The 23,414-nt window shown below is 33.6% G+C and overlaps 1 protein-coding gene across 21 annotated transcripts in view; it reads left to right on the top strand.

The window, feature by feature from the left end:
• Nucleotides 1–23,414, top strand: part of PARD3 (par-3 family cell polarity regulator) — a 592,143-nt gene that overhangs the window by 296,812 nt on the left and 271,917 nt on the right. For all 21 annotated transcript variants that reach the window (XM_054695018.1, XM_054695006.1, XM_054695015.1 and 18 more), the window contains 2 exons: nucleotides 13,211–13,302; nucleotides 15,609–15,692. In XM_054695018.1, coding sequence (XP_054550993.1) covers nucleotides 13,211–13,302; nucleotides 15,609–15,692 — 176 coding nt within the window. The remainder of the gene's footprint in view (nucleotides 1–13,210; nucleotides 13,303–15,608; nucleotides 15,693–23,414) is intronic.

Below are 23,414 nucleotides of genomic sequence, written 5' to 3' on the forward strand. Positions count from 1 at the left end.
GATTTGGATGCTGTGTTTCTGCCCTACCTGTGAGCTCTTTACCAGTTATTTTTCTTTTGCATTTTTATCTTGTGCTTGTAATATTTTTGTTTTCACACTTAATAGGTCACATGCCTTGCTATCAAGAAGCTCTCCTTTGAGTATCGTAGATTTACATGCACACTCTTGATTCAGTGGGTTGGTACCTGTTGCAAAGTTTGGGTTACTTAACAATTCTGAGATACAATTATTTCTTTTAGAACAGGAATAGCTCAGATACAGTGCCTGACATGTTCATGATGATGTTTAATGCTATTACCACTTTCAGTGAATGTTTTCTCTCTTCTTTTATCCCCTCAAGGAATTACTCCATATAAAGTTCTTTTTAGTGTTAAACTGAATGATCCACAAGATAAAATAAAATGGTTTTTCAGAATTTATGAACTTAACAGGTATAATTATTAAGTACTTGATATGCTTTTATGTTCCTAGGATACTGCTTTTATGTTCCTTGCTGAAGGGTAGAGTCAGGGTGATATGCAGCTCATGCTCTATACCCCAAGTTATGAGTTTTCCAACGGGACATCTTTCCCTAGTCTTTTTTAAGCACCACAGACTTAGTCCTTTTCTAAATGACCTTTTATGCAGTTCAGTTATAGATAAATTTGTTCACCTGCTATTTGTGTGGTTTGTTGTTATAAATTGTTTGGTTGCTAGCAAGTCATTATTCATTGGTTCAAAAAATTTTTAAACATCTGATATGGACAGACCTCTTAGGATTTAATGCAAAACTCACCCAGTCTGTGTTGTGTTGAAAAGAATGTTGATACTTTATATTATTGCTTTTCTTTATATATTGGATGCTTTATATTATTGCTTTTCTTTCTTTATTGATCACCTAAGAACTCTTTGTTTTTTAAATAGTATTCAAAGGTGCTTCAGTAGTCATTCACATAGCTGACCCTTCACTGATGGTGCTTATTTCTTCCCAGCTTTGTGGCATTATGTTGGTAAATTGAATGCTTCAAATCAGATCTCTCTCCTTTTTTTGTTTTTTTTAAAGTCAGTTGTTAAATACTTATCAGTACACTGGTTGTATCATATCTTCTTCACCCCATTTCCTAGAATTTATTAATTCCTCCAAATCACTGATTCAACAATTCATTTATTGTATCAATTGTTATCTTTAACCTGAGTGATCATACTTTTGGTTACCCCAGATGAATTTCTGAATGTCTGTGCCTGCCTGTCTTTTTGACTCACCTCTAACTCTCACTCCTTAAACCCCTAGAAGTTTTATGAGTAAGAGGGGTGTATAGGTGGGTCTTCCTAGATTACATATTCCCAGTGTTCTTAGTGATGTTGCTTTGATAGAATCCCAAGATTTTCACTTCAGGTTGTGATTTAAAACTTACCCTTTCAACCTTTCCAGTGCTATCAAATATTCAGAGGGTTGAGAGTTCTTTTCTGTATTTTATTGTAAATGGTGTCCTCTAGTTTTAAGTGCATGGAGAAGACACTTGTACCATAACAAGACTGTTCTTAGATATAGAGTACATTATGTGTGTTTCTCCTTTTAAAATGATTTGGACCTTGATATTTCTTTAAATTGTCAGAAGAGGGCCTCTATGCGGTTGAGCACCACTCTGTGAAGCTCTCTGCAGGCTCTACAGCACGGGTTTGATCCCGGCTGGCGAGGGTCGCACATGGTGTGGCAGACCTCTCCTGTTGTGCCCGCTGCTCCCTCAGCAGTGTATTTCATCAGTCTGCCTGTTCTGTTCCCCACTCTGTCTCTGGTGAATCCTGTCATCCTCCCACACATCTGGCCTGTACCCTGGTTCTTGTATAAATAAACAAATCTTTTAAATAAATAAATAAACAAATAAATAAATAGTCAGAAGAAATGATGACTTTTCTTGATGTTTTTCTGACCTAGTCAAATGTGTTTGATTCAACTACCATGTCCATTGTAATATTATTACTAGTGTAACAAGTTTTCAATAGTTTAAGAAGTTGGAATTTTACTAATGTAAAACTTAATACCCTAAAGAATGTTTATAGCTGTAGAAAAATCCATCTTGCATTTCATTTTTACAAAAATTCTCACACATGGAGGTATCATTTTCAAAATGATAAAAAACAGAAAGCATTGTGGTCAAATGAGCCACACTTGATACATATCCTTGAATCTGGCAACTAGGGATTAAAAGAAGAATAATCAGGATGAAAGAGCTATGAGATTTATTCTAGATATTGCCTAATGACAGATTCAGGATTTTGAATAAGAAATAGTGTTCCATATTCAAAAGATTTCTCAAATAAGGGGGGGAAAGTAGTTCTGGCCCTTGAAAAGCTAATCTAAATAAAAAAGGCAGAGCTGACTTTACAGGAAAAGTGTGAAATGCTTCTGAATGTACTTTCTTTGTCTTTATCTGAGGATACTACACATTGTTCATACACATTAAACATGTCCATATTTTGGAGTTATAAATGGAAAGGTGGTGTAGACTTTTACAACATACATACTGTCTTATTTGAAAATTTCTTTCAGTTGTTACTTTCCAATTGTATTTTCTATCTAATGGAAGTACTGCCTGGTAAACTTTTATTAGGAGAGAGAAGTCCTACTAATAGTTCAATTCAACCTGCTCTATTATTTTAGTATATATAAGCAGTCAACTTGATTATCTTTGATTGGAATATTTCAGGAATAAATATTTCAAAAATAAAACAGTTTCCATCCCTGAGTAAGACCTAAACAAATGTTCAAATCTATTTTTTTGTAACCAATAGAAACTAGTTTCTTTTGTATTTTTTTGTCTCATATATTGGTTATTCAATTATCTTATATGAAAAACTGTAATGAGTGTCTTTCTCAGAAGGCAATTTTCTGGTAAATATTGGCAAGCTAATCTTTCATATAAAATGAGCTGAAGTTTTTTTGTACACTTGCAAATCATGAATTTCAGATTTACTATATCCAAGGGAACAACCTGAGGAAACTAAAAATGTTCTGACATAATTGTATCAAATTGTGTAATCAAAAGCAAATGATAGGGTTTATTAACACTAATGAAATGATTTCCCATCATTTAATTCATTGCTCTGATTCAAAAAATTTTAGCAATAAGTATATTAAATGGACGTTCTAGAAATTACTACTGCTTAACGGTCATTTCCTTGAAACCATTTTTAGTTGGGAGTATTTCTAATAGTTATACTTCAAAACATAGAGTTGGTGTATTTGGAGACCTGGACAAAAGGAAGGGTAGCAGAGTGTGAAGCATGGATTCTTTATTAAAGCCAGAAGGAAAGAAATGAGTGGAATAAACTGCTTGTTTTATAAGTAATATTCTTGTTTATAACCACCTGCATTTTTCATAAGATGAAAATAAGTGGGTAATGTCTGTATGATATCTATGGGATTAATATTAATACATTAAAAGGATTTTGTAAAAATTCATAGGAAAAAAACCTACTGATAAATGAGATAGATAAATCTACCAAGAATGTATGTTATTATAACTGGAAAATAACTGGGGTTGGGCTGCCTGTTGCTTCTAGAAACCAATTGAACAGAAACAGGAATTGAATCTATAATATACACTTTATTGTCAGAAAGTGGGCTGAGAGAACAGGGTATTTTGCCGCAAAAACCCATTCTAACATGTCATCTCAAGCTGGCATTTTCTAGTGAACTAAACAAAGACAGTTAACCATAAGCAAACCTCCCACCACAGCAGCCCATCAGATGGTGCCCCAGGTCTTCATCATGTCCCCAGAGTCTATTGTTGTCTCCTTGGTCATCTTGACCCAGGTATATCTTGTTTTCCTGGGTCTGGGAAAAACATCCTATTTTCCTGATGGCATCAATGTCTGGCACTTTCTGATGGTACCACTGAGACAGGTGTCTTTTAATTCAAATGAATTTTAATTCAAAGAAAAACTGATTATTAATCACACAGTGCTTGTGGTAGCCTATGCTGTGTGTACTGCAGAATCTTATACTAGGTATGGTGCTATGCCTTTCTCCCTGACCATTTCACAAACATGATATTCAGAATTACTAGTTAACTTAAATTCAAATAACATCGAGACTTCTTGTTGTTCAGATTAACGTGTGCGTGTGTCAGGGTAACTAGTTAAAAACTGAAACGGAGCTAAGATATTATTCTTTTCTCAAGCTAACAAGTTAGCCCACAATGGTTTTGTGGATGCTTTACAGAAGACTTGAAATGCTGCTCAGTGAAGGAAAATTTTATCATTCAGCACAGCTAGCAACAGGGAGCATCAGCTTAATTGGTTAAGCTCCCTTAAGCCTTCAAGATTCATGCAAGTGTAGAAAAGACACCCAGAAGGAAGCCTGTATGATTTGTGGCTTACACTAGAGAAAGGGTATTCTGAGTTTAGGAAACTTGAATCTTTCATAATGGGCAGTTAGGAAGCCTACACTTTACATAGGAGGGTGACCCTATCTTTATTCTTAAGACATGCAAATATTCAAGAGTTCACTGGAGAATTATCTTCCAATATAAGTAATAAAAGCTGTGAAATAGTTTAATTTGAGATTGGCAGCAATGTCAGTTTGGTTTTTTTGGAAAGTAATTTGGCACTAAGTGCCTTAGAATGATCATGCTATTTGAAGGATTTTATTTTAAATTTCAAAGAGCATAATCAAAGAGCATAATCCTAAATATTGAAATATTTTCATTTAGAAAACAATAGCTACTGGAATTTTAAAATGCCCTATGATAAATGAATTGATTGGATGCTAAATAATTACAAGTGTTTTTGTAAAATTTAAAATAAAGTGATGCATTAATTAAAATAATTGTTTTACTATTACTAACCCTAAAAAAAGAAATCTATTTTATGTTACCCCCAAAATGGAAGTAAATACCAAAGTAAAAATGGAAAAGATTGCAATTACCTTGTATCAGTATGTTGTCTTACAGAGCATCACGACCAAAACTATTGTTCCATATAAGATAGATGTCAGACTTATTTATTTTTTTAATATTTTTTTTTTTTAAAGAGGCATGTATTTTTATTTATTTATGTATTTATTTATTTATTTGTTTGTTTATACATGCATTGGGTACAGTCAGAAGCGCGGGAGGGTGAGAGAATTCACCAGAGCCAGAGCGGGGAGCAGAGCAGGCAGAAGGACCGAAGTACACTGCTGAGGGGAGCAGCGGGCGGCAGGAGAGGTCTGCGCGCCATATGGGACCCTCCTGTGGTGGCCGGGGAGCAGCCAGGGATCGAACCGGCGCTGCAGAGGCTATAGGCAGCTTCGCAACCCAGCGCTCAACCGCTGCGCCACCGGGGAGGCCCATCAGACTTATTTTTAAAAATAAATAAATGATGTGTTATAAACCAAGTTTTGGGCCTCCCCAATGGCGCAGGTTGCAAAGCTGCCTGCAGCCTCTGCAGCGCCTTCTCGATCCCTGGCCACCGGGTGAGAGTCCCACATGGCACGCAGACCTCTCCTGCCATGCCCGCTGCTCCCCTCAGCGGTGTATTTCGTCAGTCTGCCTGTTCTATTCCCCGCTCTGGCTCTGGTGAATTCTCTCACCCTCCCATGCTTCTGACTGTACCCAGTGCTTGTATAAATAAATAAATCTTTAAAAAAAAAAAAAAAAAAACCCCAAGTTTTAATTTTCCTTTGTTTATATTATGTGATACTCACATAGCATTTAATAGTTGTGAGGTAGGGTCCCAAGGACACTGTTCTGTAAGGAACTCATTGGATCCTTATAGAAACTCACATGAGTCTATTATTTTCCTCAGTTTATAAATGAATAAACTGAGGCAGAGAACTTCATCATTTGTCAAAGTCATTCTGCAAGACAATCTACATTTTCAAACACAAGGTTAAGGTGCCATACAAAACAAAATACAAGATAAATACTTTAAATTACCATATTTGTTTAAAATCTTTGCTATGTGTTTGGTATTTGTGTACATTCTGGGTATTAGGAACAATGGAACAGTACATAATTAGTACACAATTATTAGTTTTACTGGTATTAATTTCCAAATTTATTATAAACTTTTGAACCATTGTTGAGAATTGGGCATTTAATCTAATCATCATTGCCTTGTGCCCAAAAATATAATAGTTTTCAGTTTGTTTGAGAGAATCTAATCTCTTGATCCCAGGAAATCTACCAATGAAGCTTGTACTTCATTGAATTCAACTACAAAATTGAGTGATTATTTTTGAAAGCTACTTACTTTATCCAAGTCATTTACTAGTTTCACGCACGTTAATGACTTCATTTCATTTGTGAAATAATACTGCTTTGAAAGTAATAAACTAGTCCAAATTCTAATTTAAGTTTACATGAGTGAATATTGTTATAGGACCCATGTGTTGCTCTTTCTTTCTTTATTAACATTTTAAAATAATGAGTTGTAGAACTTTGGGGAATGCAATGTGTTTTCAGTTTTCTTAATAAGCCCTTCAATATTAATAAGGGTGAAATACATATTTATCATTAAGGAAAACAGAGTAAACATATGTATCTTGATCCCTGTTGAAAGTTCTGTTAGGTTTTTGTGGACCACTGAGCCCAGTGAGAAACTTGTTTTGTCGCGATCTTTCTTTACTCTTTTTATTGTTTTATTATTATTATTTTTTTCCTGACCATCATCCTTTATATGCTCTTGTCCCTTTCTTCTTCCCCATTCCCTCTTAATCTCAGTGCTCTCAATGCCTTTATTAATGTCTGCTAGTTTTTGTAAGTTGGAGAATCATGCCTTCTTGCTGTAGCGCCCCAACAATAGGGTTCTGAGCTGCTGGGTGCCACCATTATCTGCATCAGAGAGGAGCTGTTGCATCTACTAGTGCTCCAATATTTTACCTTATAGGAACTTATCTCATGCTTTCCTATCCTTTTAAATGGTCTCTCTCAATCTCCCTGTGGGTTGCCCATCACCAAGTCCTCAGCTCTCCTATAAACATAGTTGATTCCATATATATTCTGGTTTATGCATTTGTGGAGGAAGAGAGGACATTAGAATCCTATTAGTCTGCCATTTTTCCTTTAACCTATGAATGTAGAGAAGATAATTAGTCCTGAAATAGGAAAAAAATAAAACCAGATCATTTTTCAAACAGAAAGTTACTTGTCAATTTTGCCAAATTTGGTTTCCTTAAACACATGGTTCATATGAGTTCTGTAATTTCATAATGCATCATTGATTGATTATATAAGGACATTTTTTGCTGAAGATTAACCTTTATAATATTTGTGTAGAGAATAAATTTATTAATTTTCACTAATAGTAAAGAACAAATAGGTTCACATAACACTTTTATCTGTATTTGTTAATAGCTATTTCTACCTGATTTAAAATTCATTCTCCTCAACCAATATATGCATCCTCTTATTTGACAACTTTGAATCCTACATCTTTTTAAAAAAAATTTGGTTATACCAAAATAATATGATGTGTAAAGGCTAAAAAAAAATCCTATCTTCTGCTTGAAAATATAAACATTGGTTATTTTTTGGCTCCCTTTATTTTTGGAAACCAAAGCTTTCATCGATTGCTTTTGTTTGGTGTAAGTGATCCCTTATTGATAAATTGAATTTGCATTCAAAACTTATAAATATCTGATAAGCAGCAATTCTTATGCAATTGTTACAAGAGATACTGGCTTCTCTGAAACATGAGGCTTTTAAGTCAGTGTAGCTCTTAGAGCCAGCTGATGTGAGTCTCTTTCACTGGATCTGAGCTGCCAACTATGGAATCTGCAAGAAAAGTCCTGAGCATCTGTGTGGATTGTCCTCTAAAATCAAAGCAGATGCTGCCTTCCTGGTACTCCAGCTTTCTTGCCACATAGACTTTAAAGTGTATCTGATACAAGGTGACCTGTTGGGATATGTAGAATCTGGGTATTCAGTTGCACCTAAAGAACTGTCTGGTGGGCACTGCAAAATGTAGTGAGGATATGCCAGAAGTGCAGGGAGTGATAGGATTCACCAGAGACAGAGTGGGGAGCAGAACAGGCAGATCTACTAAAATATACTGCTGAAGGGAGCAGTGGGTGAGAAAGGAGAGGTCTGCTGCACCATGTAGGTTAGCTCCCTGGCTGGGGAATCTTACTCAGGCCAGGGTGGCCGGGATATCTTGATAGTGCTGAGACTTTAATCCCTGAGCCACCAGCAAGGCCCTAATACTAGAATTCTAGAATGAAGAAAAAAAAAAAAAAAGTCCAACAGTGTCTCTGTTCCACTCCTCTTAGAATCTCTTTCTCCAGAGTTAACAACTTTCAACTTATGTAGGTGTCTGTTATGGTATTTACTTCCACATTTCTGTATAATATATTTATATTGCTCTTTACTAGTTTTCTCTTGACTGTTTATTGATACCTGTCAACTTGCTGTTATGGAAGATGAGTTTTTCCTTTTATGTCACTTTTATTTTCCACATTCTCATCTTTTCAGTATTGTTACATCAAAAGTGAGTTAAGCCAATAGGCAGTGCACAATAAATGGCTGTGTAATAATTTCTTACTGAATAAACAAGGAGGTTCTCTGATAACATTACTTCTCACACTTTTTCTTTTCTTGCTACTGGAGTTAGTTTCTTTGACTCTAGAGAAATTACTCATTTACTTATTTACATTTAATTTTACCCTCACATTCTCTTTAGGTGTTTCAGAATAGTCGCCAAATGCTGAGAAATAGCAGGCTAATTATCAATTTGTTTTTTTCATATAGAATGACTTCACACAACTTTCTCTCTTATTCCTTTAACTTGAATTTGTTTTTGCCTCTCTGGGCTACTCTTTCAACAAATTCTGGAACTTTCCTTGGGTACTTTTCATTCTTTCATTAAATTTCCTGAAATTTTGCTGAGTACATCCCAAAATAGTTTTATATGAAAGGATTCCTGGGAAGTAAAGGTTTTGCATGTCGGGAATTATATTTTTAACTTTCATGATGGATTTTTTTTTTTTTTGGCTTCATTGAACATAAATTTCTACATTGGAAAAATGATTTTTTTCCTTTATGTAGAAGGTATTGCTCTTTAATTATAGAACCTAATGTTACTTTTAAGGCATTATCATCATAGAGTGCATTTGTTAATGGCATTACTATTTTAGTTTGCTAGTCAATTGAAAGGCTACCACTTGGCAGTGCTTAGATTAACCTCTGTTGTTGGAAAATAAGTCTCCATGATTCCCTTGCATTTTTATATAGATTGAGAACAAAGGTCTTTGTTCTGGACATCCCTTCAATGATGTGTGTGTAGCAAACAGCCTTGAGAGGTAGGAATAGTATCTCCCTCCATGTTAGTGAGCATTCATGCTTACTGGCTGTCTAAATGATGTGGGTTCCCTAAGCTCAGGTTTTCTGTTTGTTTCAGTGTCCCCTGGCTCTCTTTAAATCATGCTGTGAGAATGATAGCTTGAGGAAATAGTGCATAAAAGGAGGATACTCTGGCTAATGCTATTATACTAATACACAGTCCTTTGTCTCTTACCCAGTCTCTTTTCTTCTGCTAGCATCCATGAAGCTATGACAGGCTGACTTATGAGCTTCCAAGTGGGGTAAAGTGATAGCCCTTTTACAGATTCTGACATGTTTTCTCCTTGAAAATTTTCTCAGCCAGTAACCTTCTGTGCCTTTTGCTCCTGTCATTTACTTAGTTGAATTCAGTATTTCATTGTTTATTTATCTTTAAGATTTGTTTTCTTAATCCAATAATAATGTAAGTAATTTCTTTGTAGCAAATTACAACAAATATTAGTTTCATGCAAGTTTCTAAAATGTATATATTAATATTTGTATTTAATTGAGTAGATAATGTTTACTGTTAAATTGCATGGCAGACATAGAGTATGACACGTTGATAATATTCTTAAAATAGTGTTGTATGGCATTACCCAGACATTTATTGAGATACGTTTTATGTCGTGTATGTCTTTCTTTTTATTTATTTATTTATTTTTTAAAGATTTATTTATTTATTTATACAAGCACTGGGTACAGTCAGAAGCACGGGAGGGTGAGAGAATTCACCAGAGCTAGAGCAGGGAACAGAACAGGCAGACTGATGAAATGCACTGCTGAGGGGAGCAGCGGGCATGGCAGGAGAGGTCTGCGCGCCATGTGGGACCCTCACCGGCACCTGGGGATGGAACTGGTGCTGCAGAGGCTGCGGGCAGCTTCGCAGCCCAATGCTCAACCACTGCGCCACCAGGGGAGACACCCTGTCTTTCTTTTTAAATTATACCTAACCTTTATTGGACAGTTACTACATGTTATGAACCATGCATGCTTTTCACATGGATTATTTTACTCATTTCTCTCAGTAGTCCTTAATGGAAGTTGTTTTTATTCTTTCTATTTCATGGAAGAAGTAATAGAAGCATGTATAACTTGGATGAGGATATAACTTTGACAAATGATAGAGTTAGTATTCATACCAGGTCTGTTTAATTTTTGAATCCAAGTTCTTAACTCCGCAATAAAATAGTAGGCAAGGAAAGAATAAGAAGTGTATTGACTCAACTGGATAATTTTTTTTAACATTGTGTAGTTTAATTAATACTACAGGCCTTCAATGTTGATTTGACATATGTAATAACTGAGCTTCACTCTATGATTATAAAGGAACTCAGTGTATAACTCTTGCTAAAAGTAACTATGTCCGGTTAAAGCTTTTAAAAAAAAGTTCCAAACAATAAAATAGAGCAATAAAAGAGCTGACATTTATATATCTACAAGTTGGGAAATTCTAAGTTGTGATTCCCATAGCAGTTGTAGTTCAGCCTTGGGGCAGTGACTATTGCAATCTTAACTGAGCACCATATGTAGCTACATAAAATAATGTTTTACATGCTCTTGGGGCCTGATAATGGCCACTGTGAGAACAATGAATGTGTAAATTATCCATTCCTCTTTTATCACTGTAGTTTGGGGCGTTTCATTGATGCAGCGCTTTCATAGTGCAACATAGGTGTTTCAAATAGTTATACATTGTGTTGGCCTTTTAGTGGGCTTAAATTATTAATGGATCCTGAAAAAAAAGCCTTTAACTTATTTATTTTTATGTTTTCCTCCTGATATATAAGTAGTCACATTTGTCCTTTCCTATCCTCACTCCCAATGGAAAAGCATAATCTTGGGAGTTCTTATTTACATTAAAAGTATGATTCATAAGTAGGTACAGGTATCTGGGTAACCTTTGAAATTATTTGCCGTGCTTCATAAAAGAGATAGATAACCAAGAAGTGCATATTAGAGCCTCTTGAAACACAGGATCATCAGTCATAAAGTAGGCTGACATCATGCAGTGTAGCACCATTGAGGACATGTGGGGCATAGCTATAATTCAGGGAAAACTCAGTGCATTTAACTTATTTTAGTGGATTCAAAGAGGAAATTTCAGTTGTGCATTACTAGATTTCTATGGCTTTGAAAATTGACATTTTCCATATGTCAATTTTTATTAAACTCAAGCTTAGTATATTAAAAGATCCATTGAAGTGATATGACTAATAGATTATTGCACTGACTTTCCTAAATATTACTTCAATAATTTAAAATATTGTTTGACACTATGTCTTGAACATTTAACCTTAGTTTATCATTTTGTTGATTGACTTCTCTATTGAGTGCATATAAATTTCTAGTATGAGTTTCTCAAATACATGATTATATATATATTATATATATTTTTCTGATGGCAGATTCTTTCACAGAATTATTTACTTTTTATTTTATTTTATTTTTTATGATATAATTTCTTTATATATATTTTACATCATTGTTCATTTTTGTACAGTGTTTGCTTTCTCTTCTCAGGTGTAGTCCCCATATAATTCCACCACCAATTCACCTGTGCAAGATCACCATAGTCCCTGTGCTCTTCCCTCCCTTATTCTAATTCCTCTCCCCACCTCCTCCTACCCCGCCAGAATATCTCTGATTTATAGGTGCCTGTGATGGCAGGCTCTTAAAAGAGGTGGTTTGATACCTCTCATATAATGTCATTGTTATCAATTTTAAATGTAGAAAGAATAAACCTAACATTGTATGTATACATAAATTATACACCACATAGACTTCCAAGAAATTGTTCAACATATTGTATTTAGTTGTATCTGGAAATTCATTGCTTCAGCAAGTCCCATGGATTATTTTATTTTCATATCAAAATATTTAGTGATCTGCTAAATATGTCAGACTGTATATGTAAGGAGAAGAACATGTAAGCATCCTAGCTATAACTGGAGATGCTGAATCTTTTCTAAATATTCTAAGTAGTTAGTAAGCCTGTTGATATCAGTCAGACATATTCTGCATTATGCAATTGATCTTAACGGACTTGACTATTAGTGAACCCCTTAATGAAAAGACAGTGGTCAAGATTGTAAAATAAAGCATATATCTATGTGGTATTTAGTTTATTTTTATGTGCCATCACCTTTATTCCACTTTCACCTTTCAGAGTACCAGCATATTTACCCAATCTCTACAACATATTTGAACATAGTTTTATTATTTATAAAATATTGCCTTTACAAAGGTAAAAATGCAAAGATGGAGGTTGACTATGTAGGTGTTTGTGCCTTCCCCTGTTTTATACATTATATCAGAAGTAAACAAAAGTGATTCTGATGCTAAGATATTAATTCCTATAGAATACTTGAAATTATCAGTCAATTAGCTTGGGTTATCTTTATGTGAAATCTCACCATATAAAGGATTTAAATCTAGAATTGTGTTTATTACATGCTCATTTTGGCAAGTTGTGTTTGAAGCAACTGACAAATTTTTATAGCAGTTAAGTTTTATAATGGTCTTCACTATTTGCGTAAGTAAAAAAAAATTATCATCCACCCCTAGTATCATGTATCCTTTTTTAAAAAATCATGTATTACAACATTATAGTAATTTATGATTACTTCCTAAAACATATACCAAAAAAATGATTAGATAAGAAAATTAACCTAAGAAGTGCCAGTGTTATCTTATCCCAGTGGTATCATGTACATCTCCTGGGATAAGCTAACTCAGGAGACTGTCACATTAAAATGCAATTTTTCTAATATATGTACCTACCTTATCATTGAAGGCTATTCTCCCTGGAGGAAAGATCTACTTAACATGCTCCTAATGCCTAATAGACTGCAGTTATTCAGATTGCTTTCACATTATGGACATAAACCTAGTAGTGTGTACTTTTCTTTGTCCTGTGCTTTCTGTAGGATGAGGATGGCACAGAAGAAGAAAACAGCCGTGTTGAACCTGTTGGACATGCTGACACTGGTTTGGAGAACATGCCCAACTTTTCTCTGGAGTAAGTTATCAGAAGTTTTAACTAAATTTGCAATATATGCATAGCATTGCTCATAGCAGCAACTATTCCAAAAGCATATGGCATGTGGAGTGTTTGTGCTTAATTAAAAACATGCCATAAGTCGGTTTGTCTTCTAAAGAGCATTTTTCATCTAGTGAGTTAATTGTGTAATGGAAGAAGTATAGCATGGAAATTCACACGCACCTGTTCAAAGTCTTATGCCATGGCAAATACTATTGAATTTTAATACAAAATAGTATTTGATTGAAATGTTTGTCATGTTTACAGCACTGTAACTGTCTTCAGATTGCTTTTTATGTTAGTTAGTTATTGCTTATATGTTTGTTCTTCAGTTTTGCTCAGTTAAAAATATTCTAGACAAACTTAAAGAATAGGCCATGTAAGTATTAGTCATTTAATATAAATAGCATTGATTTTAGAAGTAGAATCTCAAGGCATATGATGAAAAAGAAGAGGTCATACGTTAGGAATCTTGAGCATGATTTTAGGTATTATAAGAACAAAGAAAAACTTTTTTGTATTATCACATTTATAGTTATCTTCCATATTGGCATGTTTGCATGGAAGGATGTTTAGGTCTTGATCTGAGAGTGCAGTCATTCTTAATATTTTTTCCTTGATTTGGGGAAAAATTGAAGAGTTTTAGATAAAAATTTAAGCTCTTAATTCTATCTTCTCTTAGTCTTCTAAAGGAAGGCCCCAAGACTCTTTTTCATTGTGATTATACAGAATCTAAAATTAGTTTATGTTCTTATATGTTGTAGCCAGCACTCTGAATATTTATATTTTAGAAAGAATTGCCCTATCATAGTTCTTTTTAGAAAAAATATGGGATAAAATAAATTTATTAAATTTACCATAGTACTCTTTGTTGACAAACCTATCTTGAAATAGATGTTCAAGTACTATGAACAGTTATCTAAAATAGGGTGCTACCAAATTCTATGAAGATATTAAAAATAAAAAGCTCATATGGGTGGTGTTACTTCAGCAAATGTGATGGCAGTCTGAGGAAATTTTTAATTTGTCCTAATTATTGTACGTCATTAAATTGATACACATATTTTCAATTTTTGTTCGATATCCCTGTCTTTAATTTTTTTAGTCTATGAATTTTTTAACCATTGATAGTTTATAGCATATCTTTAGGTTTTTATTTAAGAAATACAATTAAAGAATCCACATTTTCTAATATATATAAAATTGCATTGTGGTCTTTATTAAATCCATTGGTAATCATTTATGGTTGTATAGATTGCTTAAACTATGTATTTAATTAAACTACAGTTTTTAGGTATTGATTTTTAAGTAAGTACTGCTTAGATTTCTGTGATATTACTTATATATGTACATATGCTTAGAAAATAATGTCTACACATATACATGTGGGAAAATATACAAATAAATTAAAAATATATTTAAGTGGTTTAGAAATTTATACTTTCCAAATGACAGTTTTCATTAAACTCAAGTTTATTATATTAGTAGTAAATAATCATTGAAGTAACTTGACAAATACATGTATTGTTGAGCTGCTTATATAAATTACTTAAGTTACATAATAGAAGTAACATCATATTACTTCATGTAAATAACTTCATGAATTTAAATTTTATTACAAACACTTTAAAGAAAACAACTTGTTTTTTAGTGGATAGCTATTGGCTTAGCAGTATGCATAAAGCAGTTAAGGAAATGGTGACTTTGACTTGTGGAATAGATGCCATAAGGATAGCTAGATCTCATTTGGACTGTTGTTATCTGCTGTGGTTAAAAAAAAAAAAAATTGGCCTTTTGGATTATTGGAAAGATAATGATGTGACATATGTAAAAGCACTCTGTAAATTATAAAGTGCTATGTAATTACAGCATCATTAGCCATTTAATCTTCATAGTTCTTGAATAGATAGTGGGGTGGAATTTTTTTCAGTGAAAGTCTAGAGATTAGACTGCAAAATGTGCACTTGTATTACACAGAAGCATGTCATCCTGGAGAAATGTTTCTGTGTCATTTTAATATAGTTATATCTGATGATTGCTCTCCTTCCATGCCATCAGACTAGTGTTCAGGTATGTAGTTTGAATGTTGCATCATCACCATGCTTATATTCCAGAGTGTGTTGTATATGCGTGTGTACTTGGTGGGAATTTCGTTTTGTGCTCTTTTGTTGTTATTGTGTGTCTGTGTTCCTGCAGGTTGTTTTTTGTTTGTTTGTTTGTTTTGGTTTGGTTTTGGTTTGTTTACAGTACATGTTCATGCTCCCTCATTCATCATTGTCTCACAGTGATATGGTAAAGCTCGTACAAGTCCCCAACGATGGAGGGCCTCTGGGAATCCATGTAGTGCCTTTCAGTGCTCGAGGAGGCAGGTAACGTATCCTGGAGGTTTTTAATTGAATCATAATGTGGAGTGTTTTATCTTCATTTATGCTTAGATAGTGTTTTGTTGATTTAGCATATGCTTAACAGAAAACATTTTCATTTGATGGCAACTGCTACTTCATTCATACGTATGCACCATAATCACAGAAAGCACTTAGCCTGATGAAGAAATCATGCATTTAAATTTCCTAATAATTTTATTGTTCATCACATCCATGAAAACATTTTACTTTGTTGTAAATTGGTAATAGGTTTTCAGAGTCTGCACTCCAGCTAAATTTGTAATGTTGAGAAAGTTTTAGTGTAATTTTCTGGAAAAACTGATTCCATAAAAATTATCTGTATAACATAGTAATGATTCATTTGAAATTCATTTTAATGTTTATAGATTTTTATGATTACGGTTGGCATTTTAAAAGTTAGAAAAGCTGCAGATTTATTTCCTACCTTGTGATTCTGTCTCATTCCGTTCTATCTTTGTACACTCAAATGTCAAGATTTTGCACTGTTAATTCTGCCTTCATTATTTTCTAGAACATACATCCTTAACACCTTCATTTGAGTTTCGTTTCTTCTGCTACTGCTTTTCTTGTATTTTTTGTTTTGACATATTTAAACATTACGAATAGAATTTTGCACTGAAAGCTTGATAGGCCTCTGTCCATCACAGGGAACTGCAGATCATCCTTCTTCTGCAGTTAAACCTATGCAAATTGAACTTAATGAAGTTTAGTTGTAGGTTCATTAATTTGCCCATCAGGTGGTTGGTTACCTGGTAAATTATATTTGTCAACACTTTGGCTTCCGGTTTTGAATCTCATTTCTTCTATTGTTACTATTTTATTTAATCTTTTTTTTTAAAAGATTTACTTATTTATGCATGGAGTACAGGCCAGAGATGTGGGGTGGGAGGGTGAGAGGATTCACCAGAGACAGAGTAGGGAAACAGAAAAGGCAGACTGACCAAAACACACCGCTGAGGGGAGCAGCGGGTGAGACAAGAGAGGTCTGCTGTGCCATGTGGGTTGTTCCCTGGCCGGCTGGGGATCGAATTCGTAAGGCAGAGGCTGCACATTGCTTCTTAGTGCGGTTCTTAACCCTTTGACCAACCAGGGATGCCCTATTTATTTAATTTTAACTAACTTTAAATGGGGCAATGTTATCCAGTGATTGAGAACTTAGAACATAGTTTGAACTATTGCCAGTGAGTTACAATCATCTCATATATTGTAAAAGCCAGATGGAATATCAATTATACTTGTGTAATTAAACTGTTTACTTTCTGTTTTTAAATTAGTATTTGACTCATTGTACGATCTTCTCTGATTCATCTCTTTCATAATGTACCTGTCTAGAACCTGAACTTTTGATTTATCTAAAATTACCAAACTGTGATATGTGAATGTTAGTACTATATAACAGGATGTGAGATTCACCTTGAATTCTTGGGTGGGTTTATTATCACAGAATTGAGACTGCTGTCATTTTTTTTCTTCCCTTTTTTTTTCAGTTTTCAACTCTGGAGATGTATCTAAATTTCTTCAGAGCTTTTTAGTTAAACCATGTTAATTTGTTTCATAATGGCCATTGCCTTTATTTCCTTTAAAAAATATAATTTTAGATATTCTCAAAAGCTAAATATTTTTTTCCATTTATTTCACAAATACAACAAAAATATAAGAAGGTAAATTGCATAGATTATAGCTTCCCAATATAAATGTGTCTTTAATGGCCTGTGGAATATAACTCATCACAGATGAAATTTAATTGTATATATAGAATCAGCAGTTCCATTACAAACATGTTATTTTCTGTCATTTATTACACATCTCCTACCTTGGTGTGAAAGGATATTAGGATAAAAGAAACAAATGAAAATCTTAAAACAAAAGAAGAATAACAGAAATAAAACTATACTAGATTGATTCAATGAGAGGCATTTCTCAAAATCCAACTGTTGTTACTGTGGTATTTAATTACAATATATAGAAAACATTGAAGTAAACAACCATTTGCATAACTAGAAATTATTTTGTAGGTGAATCAGTTTTTAATCCTTGTTGATTGGCAATTGAAGAAGAAAATCTTGTGTAGCTTTCAAAGGGATGAAGAAAATCAGATTCTTTATAACCCTTTTTAGGCATCTCCAGTTTTCATATTGGGAAACAGAATAAAAATATTTTGTCTTTTTATAATATCTCTTTTCTATATTTAAGCTTCCCCATGAATTTGATATCATATCAATTCTCTAGAATTATATTGACTATGGAAGTGAAAGACAGGTGAACTGCTGAGAATCATGATACCCATCTTCCAAAGGCAGAAATACCCCATATTTTGAAAAAACACTTCAAGGGGATTCTTCTAATTTAGTCAGAAACTTTCCTAAGCATTTATCATGTGATAATTCCTGTGGTAGGTGCCAAGAAATAAAGATGAATGGCATATAGTCTTTCTCAGGGGATTTGCAGTCTAAATGGAGTGATAGCCAAGAAATCACAGAACTATAATTATGTGATAAATGTTGATATAGTTCTATACTAGGTGCTCTCCGAGCTGATAGGGGAAGAATTGCCTGAATTAGGTAACTGAGTTGGCTTGTTGTGGAAGATGACTTCAAATGTGATGACAGCTTTCGTAAGTAGCTACATCTACTCCTTGGTGGCTGCAAGGGCAAATTAAGCAATGCAGTATAGCAGAAAGGAAGAAATTAACTGGAATGTGTGAAGAAATTGCACATATATCTTGTGGGAATATAGGAATACATATTCATAGGATGCAAGTTAAAATTTCTAAGAATAACTTCCCTTATACAAAATTCTAATATACTTGGACTTACTCAATTTTCCAGGTATAACTAATTGAGTAACGCTTACTGAATATTTATTTTCATAAAAGTGACACATATGTCAGTATTACTTTCAGATTTGATTCCATAGTTTGAGTCTAAAGAATAACACACAATTGGAATTATGTGTTAAAGAAGAGAAACAATAAAGAACATTCCACCTATGAAATACAATTCAGGAAAATACCAAGAATATTAAGTCAATATTAGAGAATTTTTTTAAAGCCACTTAGGTATCATTGTGGCCTGCTTCATGACAACATTTTCCTAAATAAGGGTCTTGCTAGACCTCCTTAAAATGGATGATTTCTAGAGTGAACTGGATTTAGTTCTTTGATTGAGGGAAAAGTTATAATTGGCAAGTGTCTCCTGTTTTCCCAGCTGCTTTCTGAGATACCTAGAAAAGGAGACAAACAGAAGCATAGAAAAGCTAGTCATCACCTGTACGTTAGTCTTGTATGTTTTTCAAAAATAAGGTTAACTAATCCACCTCTAGAGCTCTGTATTAATCATTTCATTACCTTGAAGTCAATTTTCATTCAACAGACCATTTTATTTCCTGCTGACTCATATCAAAATTGGATTTTTCTCTTTTAGTTATTATTTATATTATACTTCTTTTAAAAAATTGAAGTATCATTGGTTTACAACAATGTATATAATTGAGAGGTATGAGTTCACACCTGCAGATGCTTGTTACCATACCACGCACATCACCAAACAAAACCTTCTTTTTAACTTATAAATGATACTATGTTCAGAAAGATTATGTCTGATTGTTTTTCTGTTGGTAGAGAAAAATGTTTTACTTTATATTTTTTGATATTTCTAGGACCTAGCTCACAGGTATTGTTCAGCAAAGCTAAGCAATAGGAACTAATAACCCAGTGACTCTCCACATTAATTATAACACTGTTACATTCAAAATTAAACAAGGACATATTCTGGCTTGGTTAAATGAGGTTTCTGAGGCTTTCCAATCACATAAAATTATGATGATGCGGTAATGTTAAATACTCAGAATGCAAAATATGAAAGTATACATAGGAATATAGCCTAGGCAGATGAAATGATAAGATTTTTGCATTTGATTTGAAGGGAATGAAAAACTTACTGAAAAAAAATTCTATCATATAAAAAGTCCCATGTTATGTGTTAAAAGAAGTACGCCCATGTCCACAGGGCTGGAGAGGACATTGGATTATTTAATATTGAATACTATAGCAAACCCTTAGTGAAGTAATGGAACTTGGTCTCTTCTTTGAAAGAAAGGACGAACTTCACACTAGTGATGTTTTGGAAGAGAATATATGAAAGGAACATGCTACATATAGATGTATGTGATTTGTTGAGAAATAATGAGTCAATGATCTGAATCAGAATGTATTGGAATTTAGCCATGCAATTATTATTAGAAAATAGTCTGTAAGACTTCAGTCAATCATATATGAAAAAATTGTGGAACATTTTCAAAAAATATGATTTTTTAAAAAATACTCTTCTTCTATTTGAACTGCACTTCTAACATTAGTAAATATTCTAACTCTTTTCCCTAAGGAAACAGTTATGGCTAAAGCATGTAATTAATAATGTTTACTTCTCCGTTCTTTTTTTTTAATGAGGCCTTTCTCTTTATCTATCTATCTATCTATCTATCTATCTATCTATCTATCTATCTATCTATCTATCTATCTATCTATTTTTATGCAAGCACTGTGTATAGTCAGAAGCGCAGGAGGGTGAGAGAATTCACCAGAGCCAGAGCAGGGAGCAGAACAGGCAGAAGGACCCAAGTACACTGCTGAGGGGAGCAGCGGGTGGCAGGAGAGGTCTGCGCACCATGTGGGACCCTCTTCTGGTGGCCGGGGAGTAGCTGGGGATCGCCTTGGTGCTGCAGAGGCTGCGGGCAGCTTCACAACCCAGCGCTCAACTGCTGCGCCACCGGGGAGGCTCTACTTCTCCTTTTTTAATGACATATTTTATTTAACATTCTTTCTTGTTTTTTCATAATATGTTTTCTCCCCTGAGGTGTGGTCACCATAGTTTTCCCACCAGTAAAGCACCCATGGTCCCCCAACAAAATCCATTCTCTTCCCTTTCTGTTTTCTCTGCCCCCAAACAAATAAAAATTTCTTACATCATGGAGTTTACATTTTAGCACTTTTTATATCTAAAGCTTTTCTCTCCTTCTTATACATATGATGTGGGGGATAAGAGCCCCACAATATCATTTCTGTTTGTGAATAAGAAAGCTTCTTTTAGGCATTTCTCAATGACAATTGTAAGGAATTCTCAGGAATCCTCACTATAAATGAAACATAAAAGACATCTAATTAGTAGTTACAGATATGTATGATATGTAGTTAGAGAACTCTTCTTTCTACCATCTGCTTGTCAATCATGAGAATTAAAGAAAAATCAGTCTCACATAATTTGTAAAAGTATAACAATAGTAAGAAGAGTGTTTCTGTTTATGTCTCCTGCTGGAATGCCTTCTTGTTAGTTACTTCTCAACTTTTTAGAGATGTATCATTATTTATTTTATCTAATTGATTTTGAATATTATCCAAATGATTTTGTCAGCACTTATATTTAGAATGCCACATGAAAGACAACAAACTTCTTCAGTTGTTATTAAAGTTTTGTCTCATGAGTTTTTCCCACTAGGCTTATTTTCTTATTGGCATTTCTGATCATAAATTCTGCCATCTTTGTGGGGAAAAAAATCACATATCTAAAAGGTTGTTAAAGTTGTTAAGTTGAAATGAAAGTGACCTTATTGGAAAATAGGTTCCAGTGATCATATTAATATAAAAAAAGATTGAATATAAGTGTTTTCTGCACTGTAGATGCAAATATTGGATAATTTTGCTCTCAAATGAAAACTGAAGTTCAGTTTATTTTTAAAAAGTTTGTTTAAGAGAAAGGTATGAAATTTGCTTCCTAAGAAGACCAAGGAGCTCTAGATGTTATTTTTTGTCTTTTGAGCCATAGCTTAGTAAATATTCCATGAAAACCTATCCTTTTTCTGATAAACTGTGCTCAGAAGACAGCCCTTTAACCACCCCCCACCCCCCAACACAGTCATCTATTCATTCCTGCAGGCCGAGTTCTTAATCTACTGGCAGCTGCCATGACCAAGAAGCAGCTTGTGGCTCTAAATGGGTATCCTAGATTTAGCAATATACCCCAATTGTGAAACTCCAAAGGAGACAATTCAATCTTGTAGTTTTATGAAGCAAACCACAGGAGACTTTATTGATATACATCCAGCCTGATAATTCATCAATTCCATGAGTATATAGAAAAAAGGAAACCCCAATGTAGAGCTTTGAGGAGTTTGTCAATACGAAATCTTACTTTTCCATTCTTTTTTTCCTTCTGCATTCATTCCTTATATCTGTTTCCCCTTTATCCTTCCCCTCTACCTCTGAATCTCAGAATTTTCGATGCTTTTATTACTGTCTGCTAGATTTTGTAAGTATTTTACTTTGCTAAATCATCTGTTACATAAATGTAAATTTGAGCAAGATGGACATTAGTTCTTTGCAGGTTGAATTAAATTCATTTGTAAAGCTGTCTTATCCTGGTTTTTTTGGGGGCAGGCACGGAAGATTTTTATTACTGTTTCAATTTCCATGCTTGTTATTGTTTTGTTCAACTCTGTTTTTTCCCATTTTATTCTTGGTAAACATTATTGATCTATCTTTTCATTATTTCAAGATTATTAAATTTATTGGCATATAATTTTTCATAGTTATCTATTATGATCTTTTTTATTTCTGTGATAGCTATAATTTCTTCTCTTTCAGTTATGATTCTGTTTATTAATGTTTCTCTCTTTTGTTAGTTTAGCTGGAGCTTCGTCTATCTTCTCAAAGAAGCTATTCTTAATTTATCTTTTGTATAGTCTTATTGATCTCTGTTTCATTTATTTCCACTTGTATTTTTATTGTTTCTTTCTACTACCTTTTGGTCTTCTTTGTTCCTCTTTTTCAAGTTGCTTTTTCTTTTTTTTTATTTATTTATTTATTTATTTATTTTTTAAATTAATAAATTTTATTTTTATATTCCCCATTCAAGTTGCTTTTTCTTATAGTATTGGGGTTTTTATTTGGGATTTTTCTAGCTTCTTAAAATGGGCTTGCATTGCTATTTTCCTTCCTAAGGGAAACTGCATCACACAGATTCTGGTAATTGTATCCTCATTTTTGTAAGTGTCAAGATATTCTTTGATATGTTTTTATTTCCTCCTTTATCCAATAGCTGTTAAGAAGAATATTGTTTAGTCTATTTCATTATTTATGGTTTTTTCTTAGTTGATTTCTAGTCTTATGCCCTTGATTTATGGTCTTATTCTCAGAGAGATTACTATGTTCAACAGTGTTTTGCTGTCAAGTGACCTGTGTCCAAGCATATGATTATTTTTGAAAATTTTCTATGTGCCCTTGATAAAATGTATAGGCGGCAGTTTTTTGTTTTGTTTTGGGTTTTTTTATTTTTGGTCAAGTATTCTGAGGATATCTGTTATTCCTATTAAGTCTAGCTCCTCATTTATTTTTTTCTCTGTTTTGTTGATCTGTCCATAGTTATAAGTTGAGTATTAAAATCCCTTGAAATTTCTGTTTAGTTCTATTAGTAATTGTCTTAGGCATCTTGGTACTCCATTATTTGATACATGTGTATTTATGAATTTCATTTCTTCTCATTGTCTTAGCCCTTAGTCATTATGTATTCTCTATTACTTTTACCTTTTTAAATTAAAAGTCTATTTTATCTGGTATAGGCATAGCTGTTACTGACCTTTTTGATTGCCATTTGTTTGTAAGGTCGTGGATTCTTGGTTGTCTTCTTTGGTTAC

Source organism: Talpa occidentalis, unplaced genomic scaffold (assembly GCF_014898055.3).
Source record: "Talpa occidentalis isolate TD23 unplaced genomic scaffold, MPIMG_talOcc4v2.1 talOcc4.14, whole genome shotgun sequence".
NCBI classification, from domain to species: domain Eukaryota; kingdom Metazoa; phylum Chordata; class Mammalia; order Eulipotyphla; family Talpidae; genus Talpa; species Talpa occidentalis.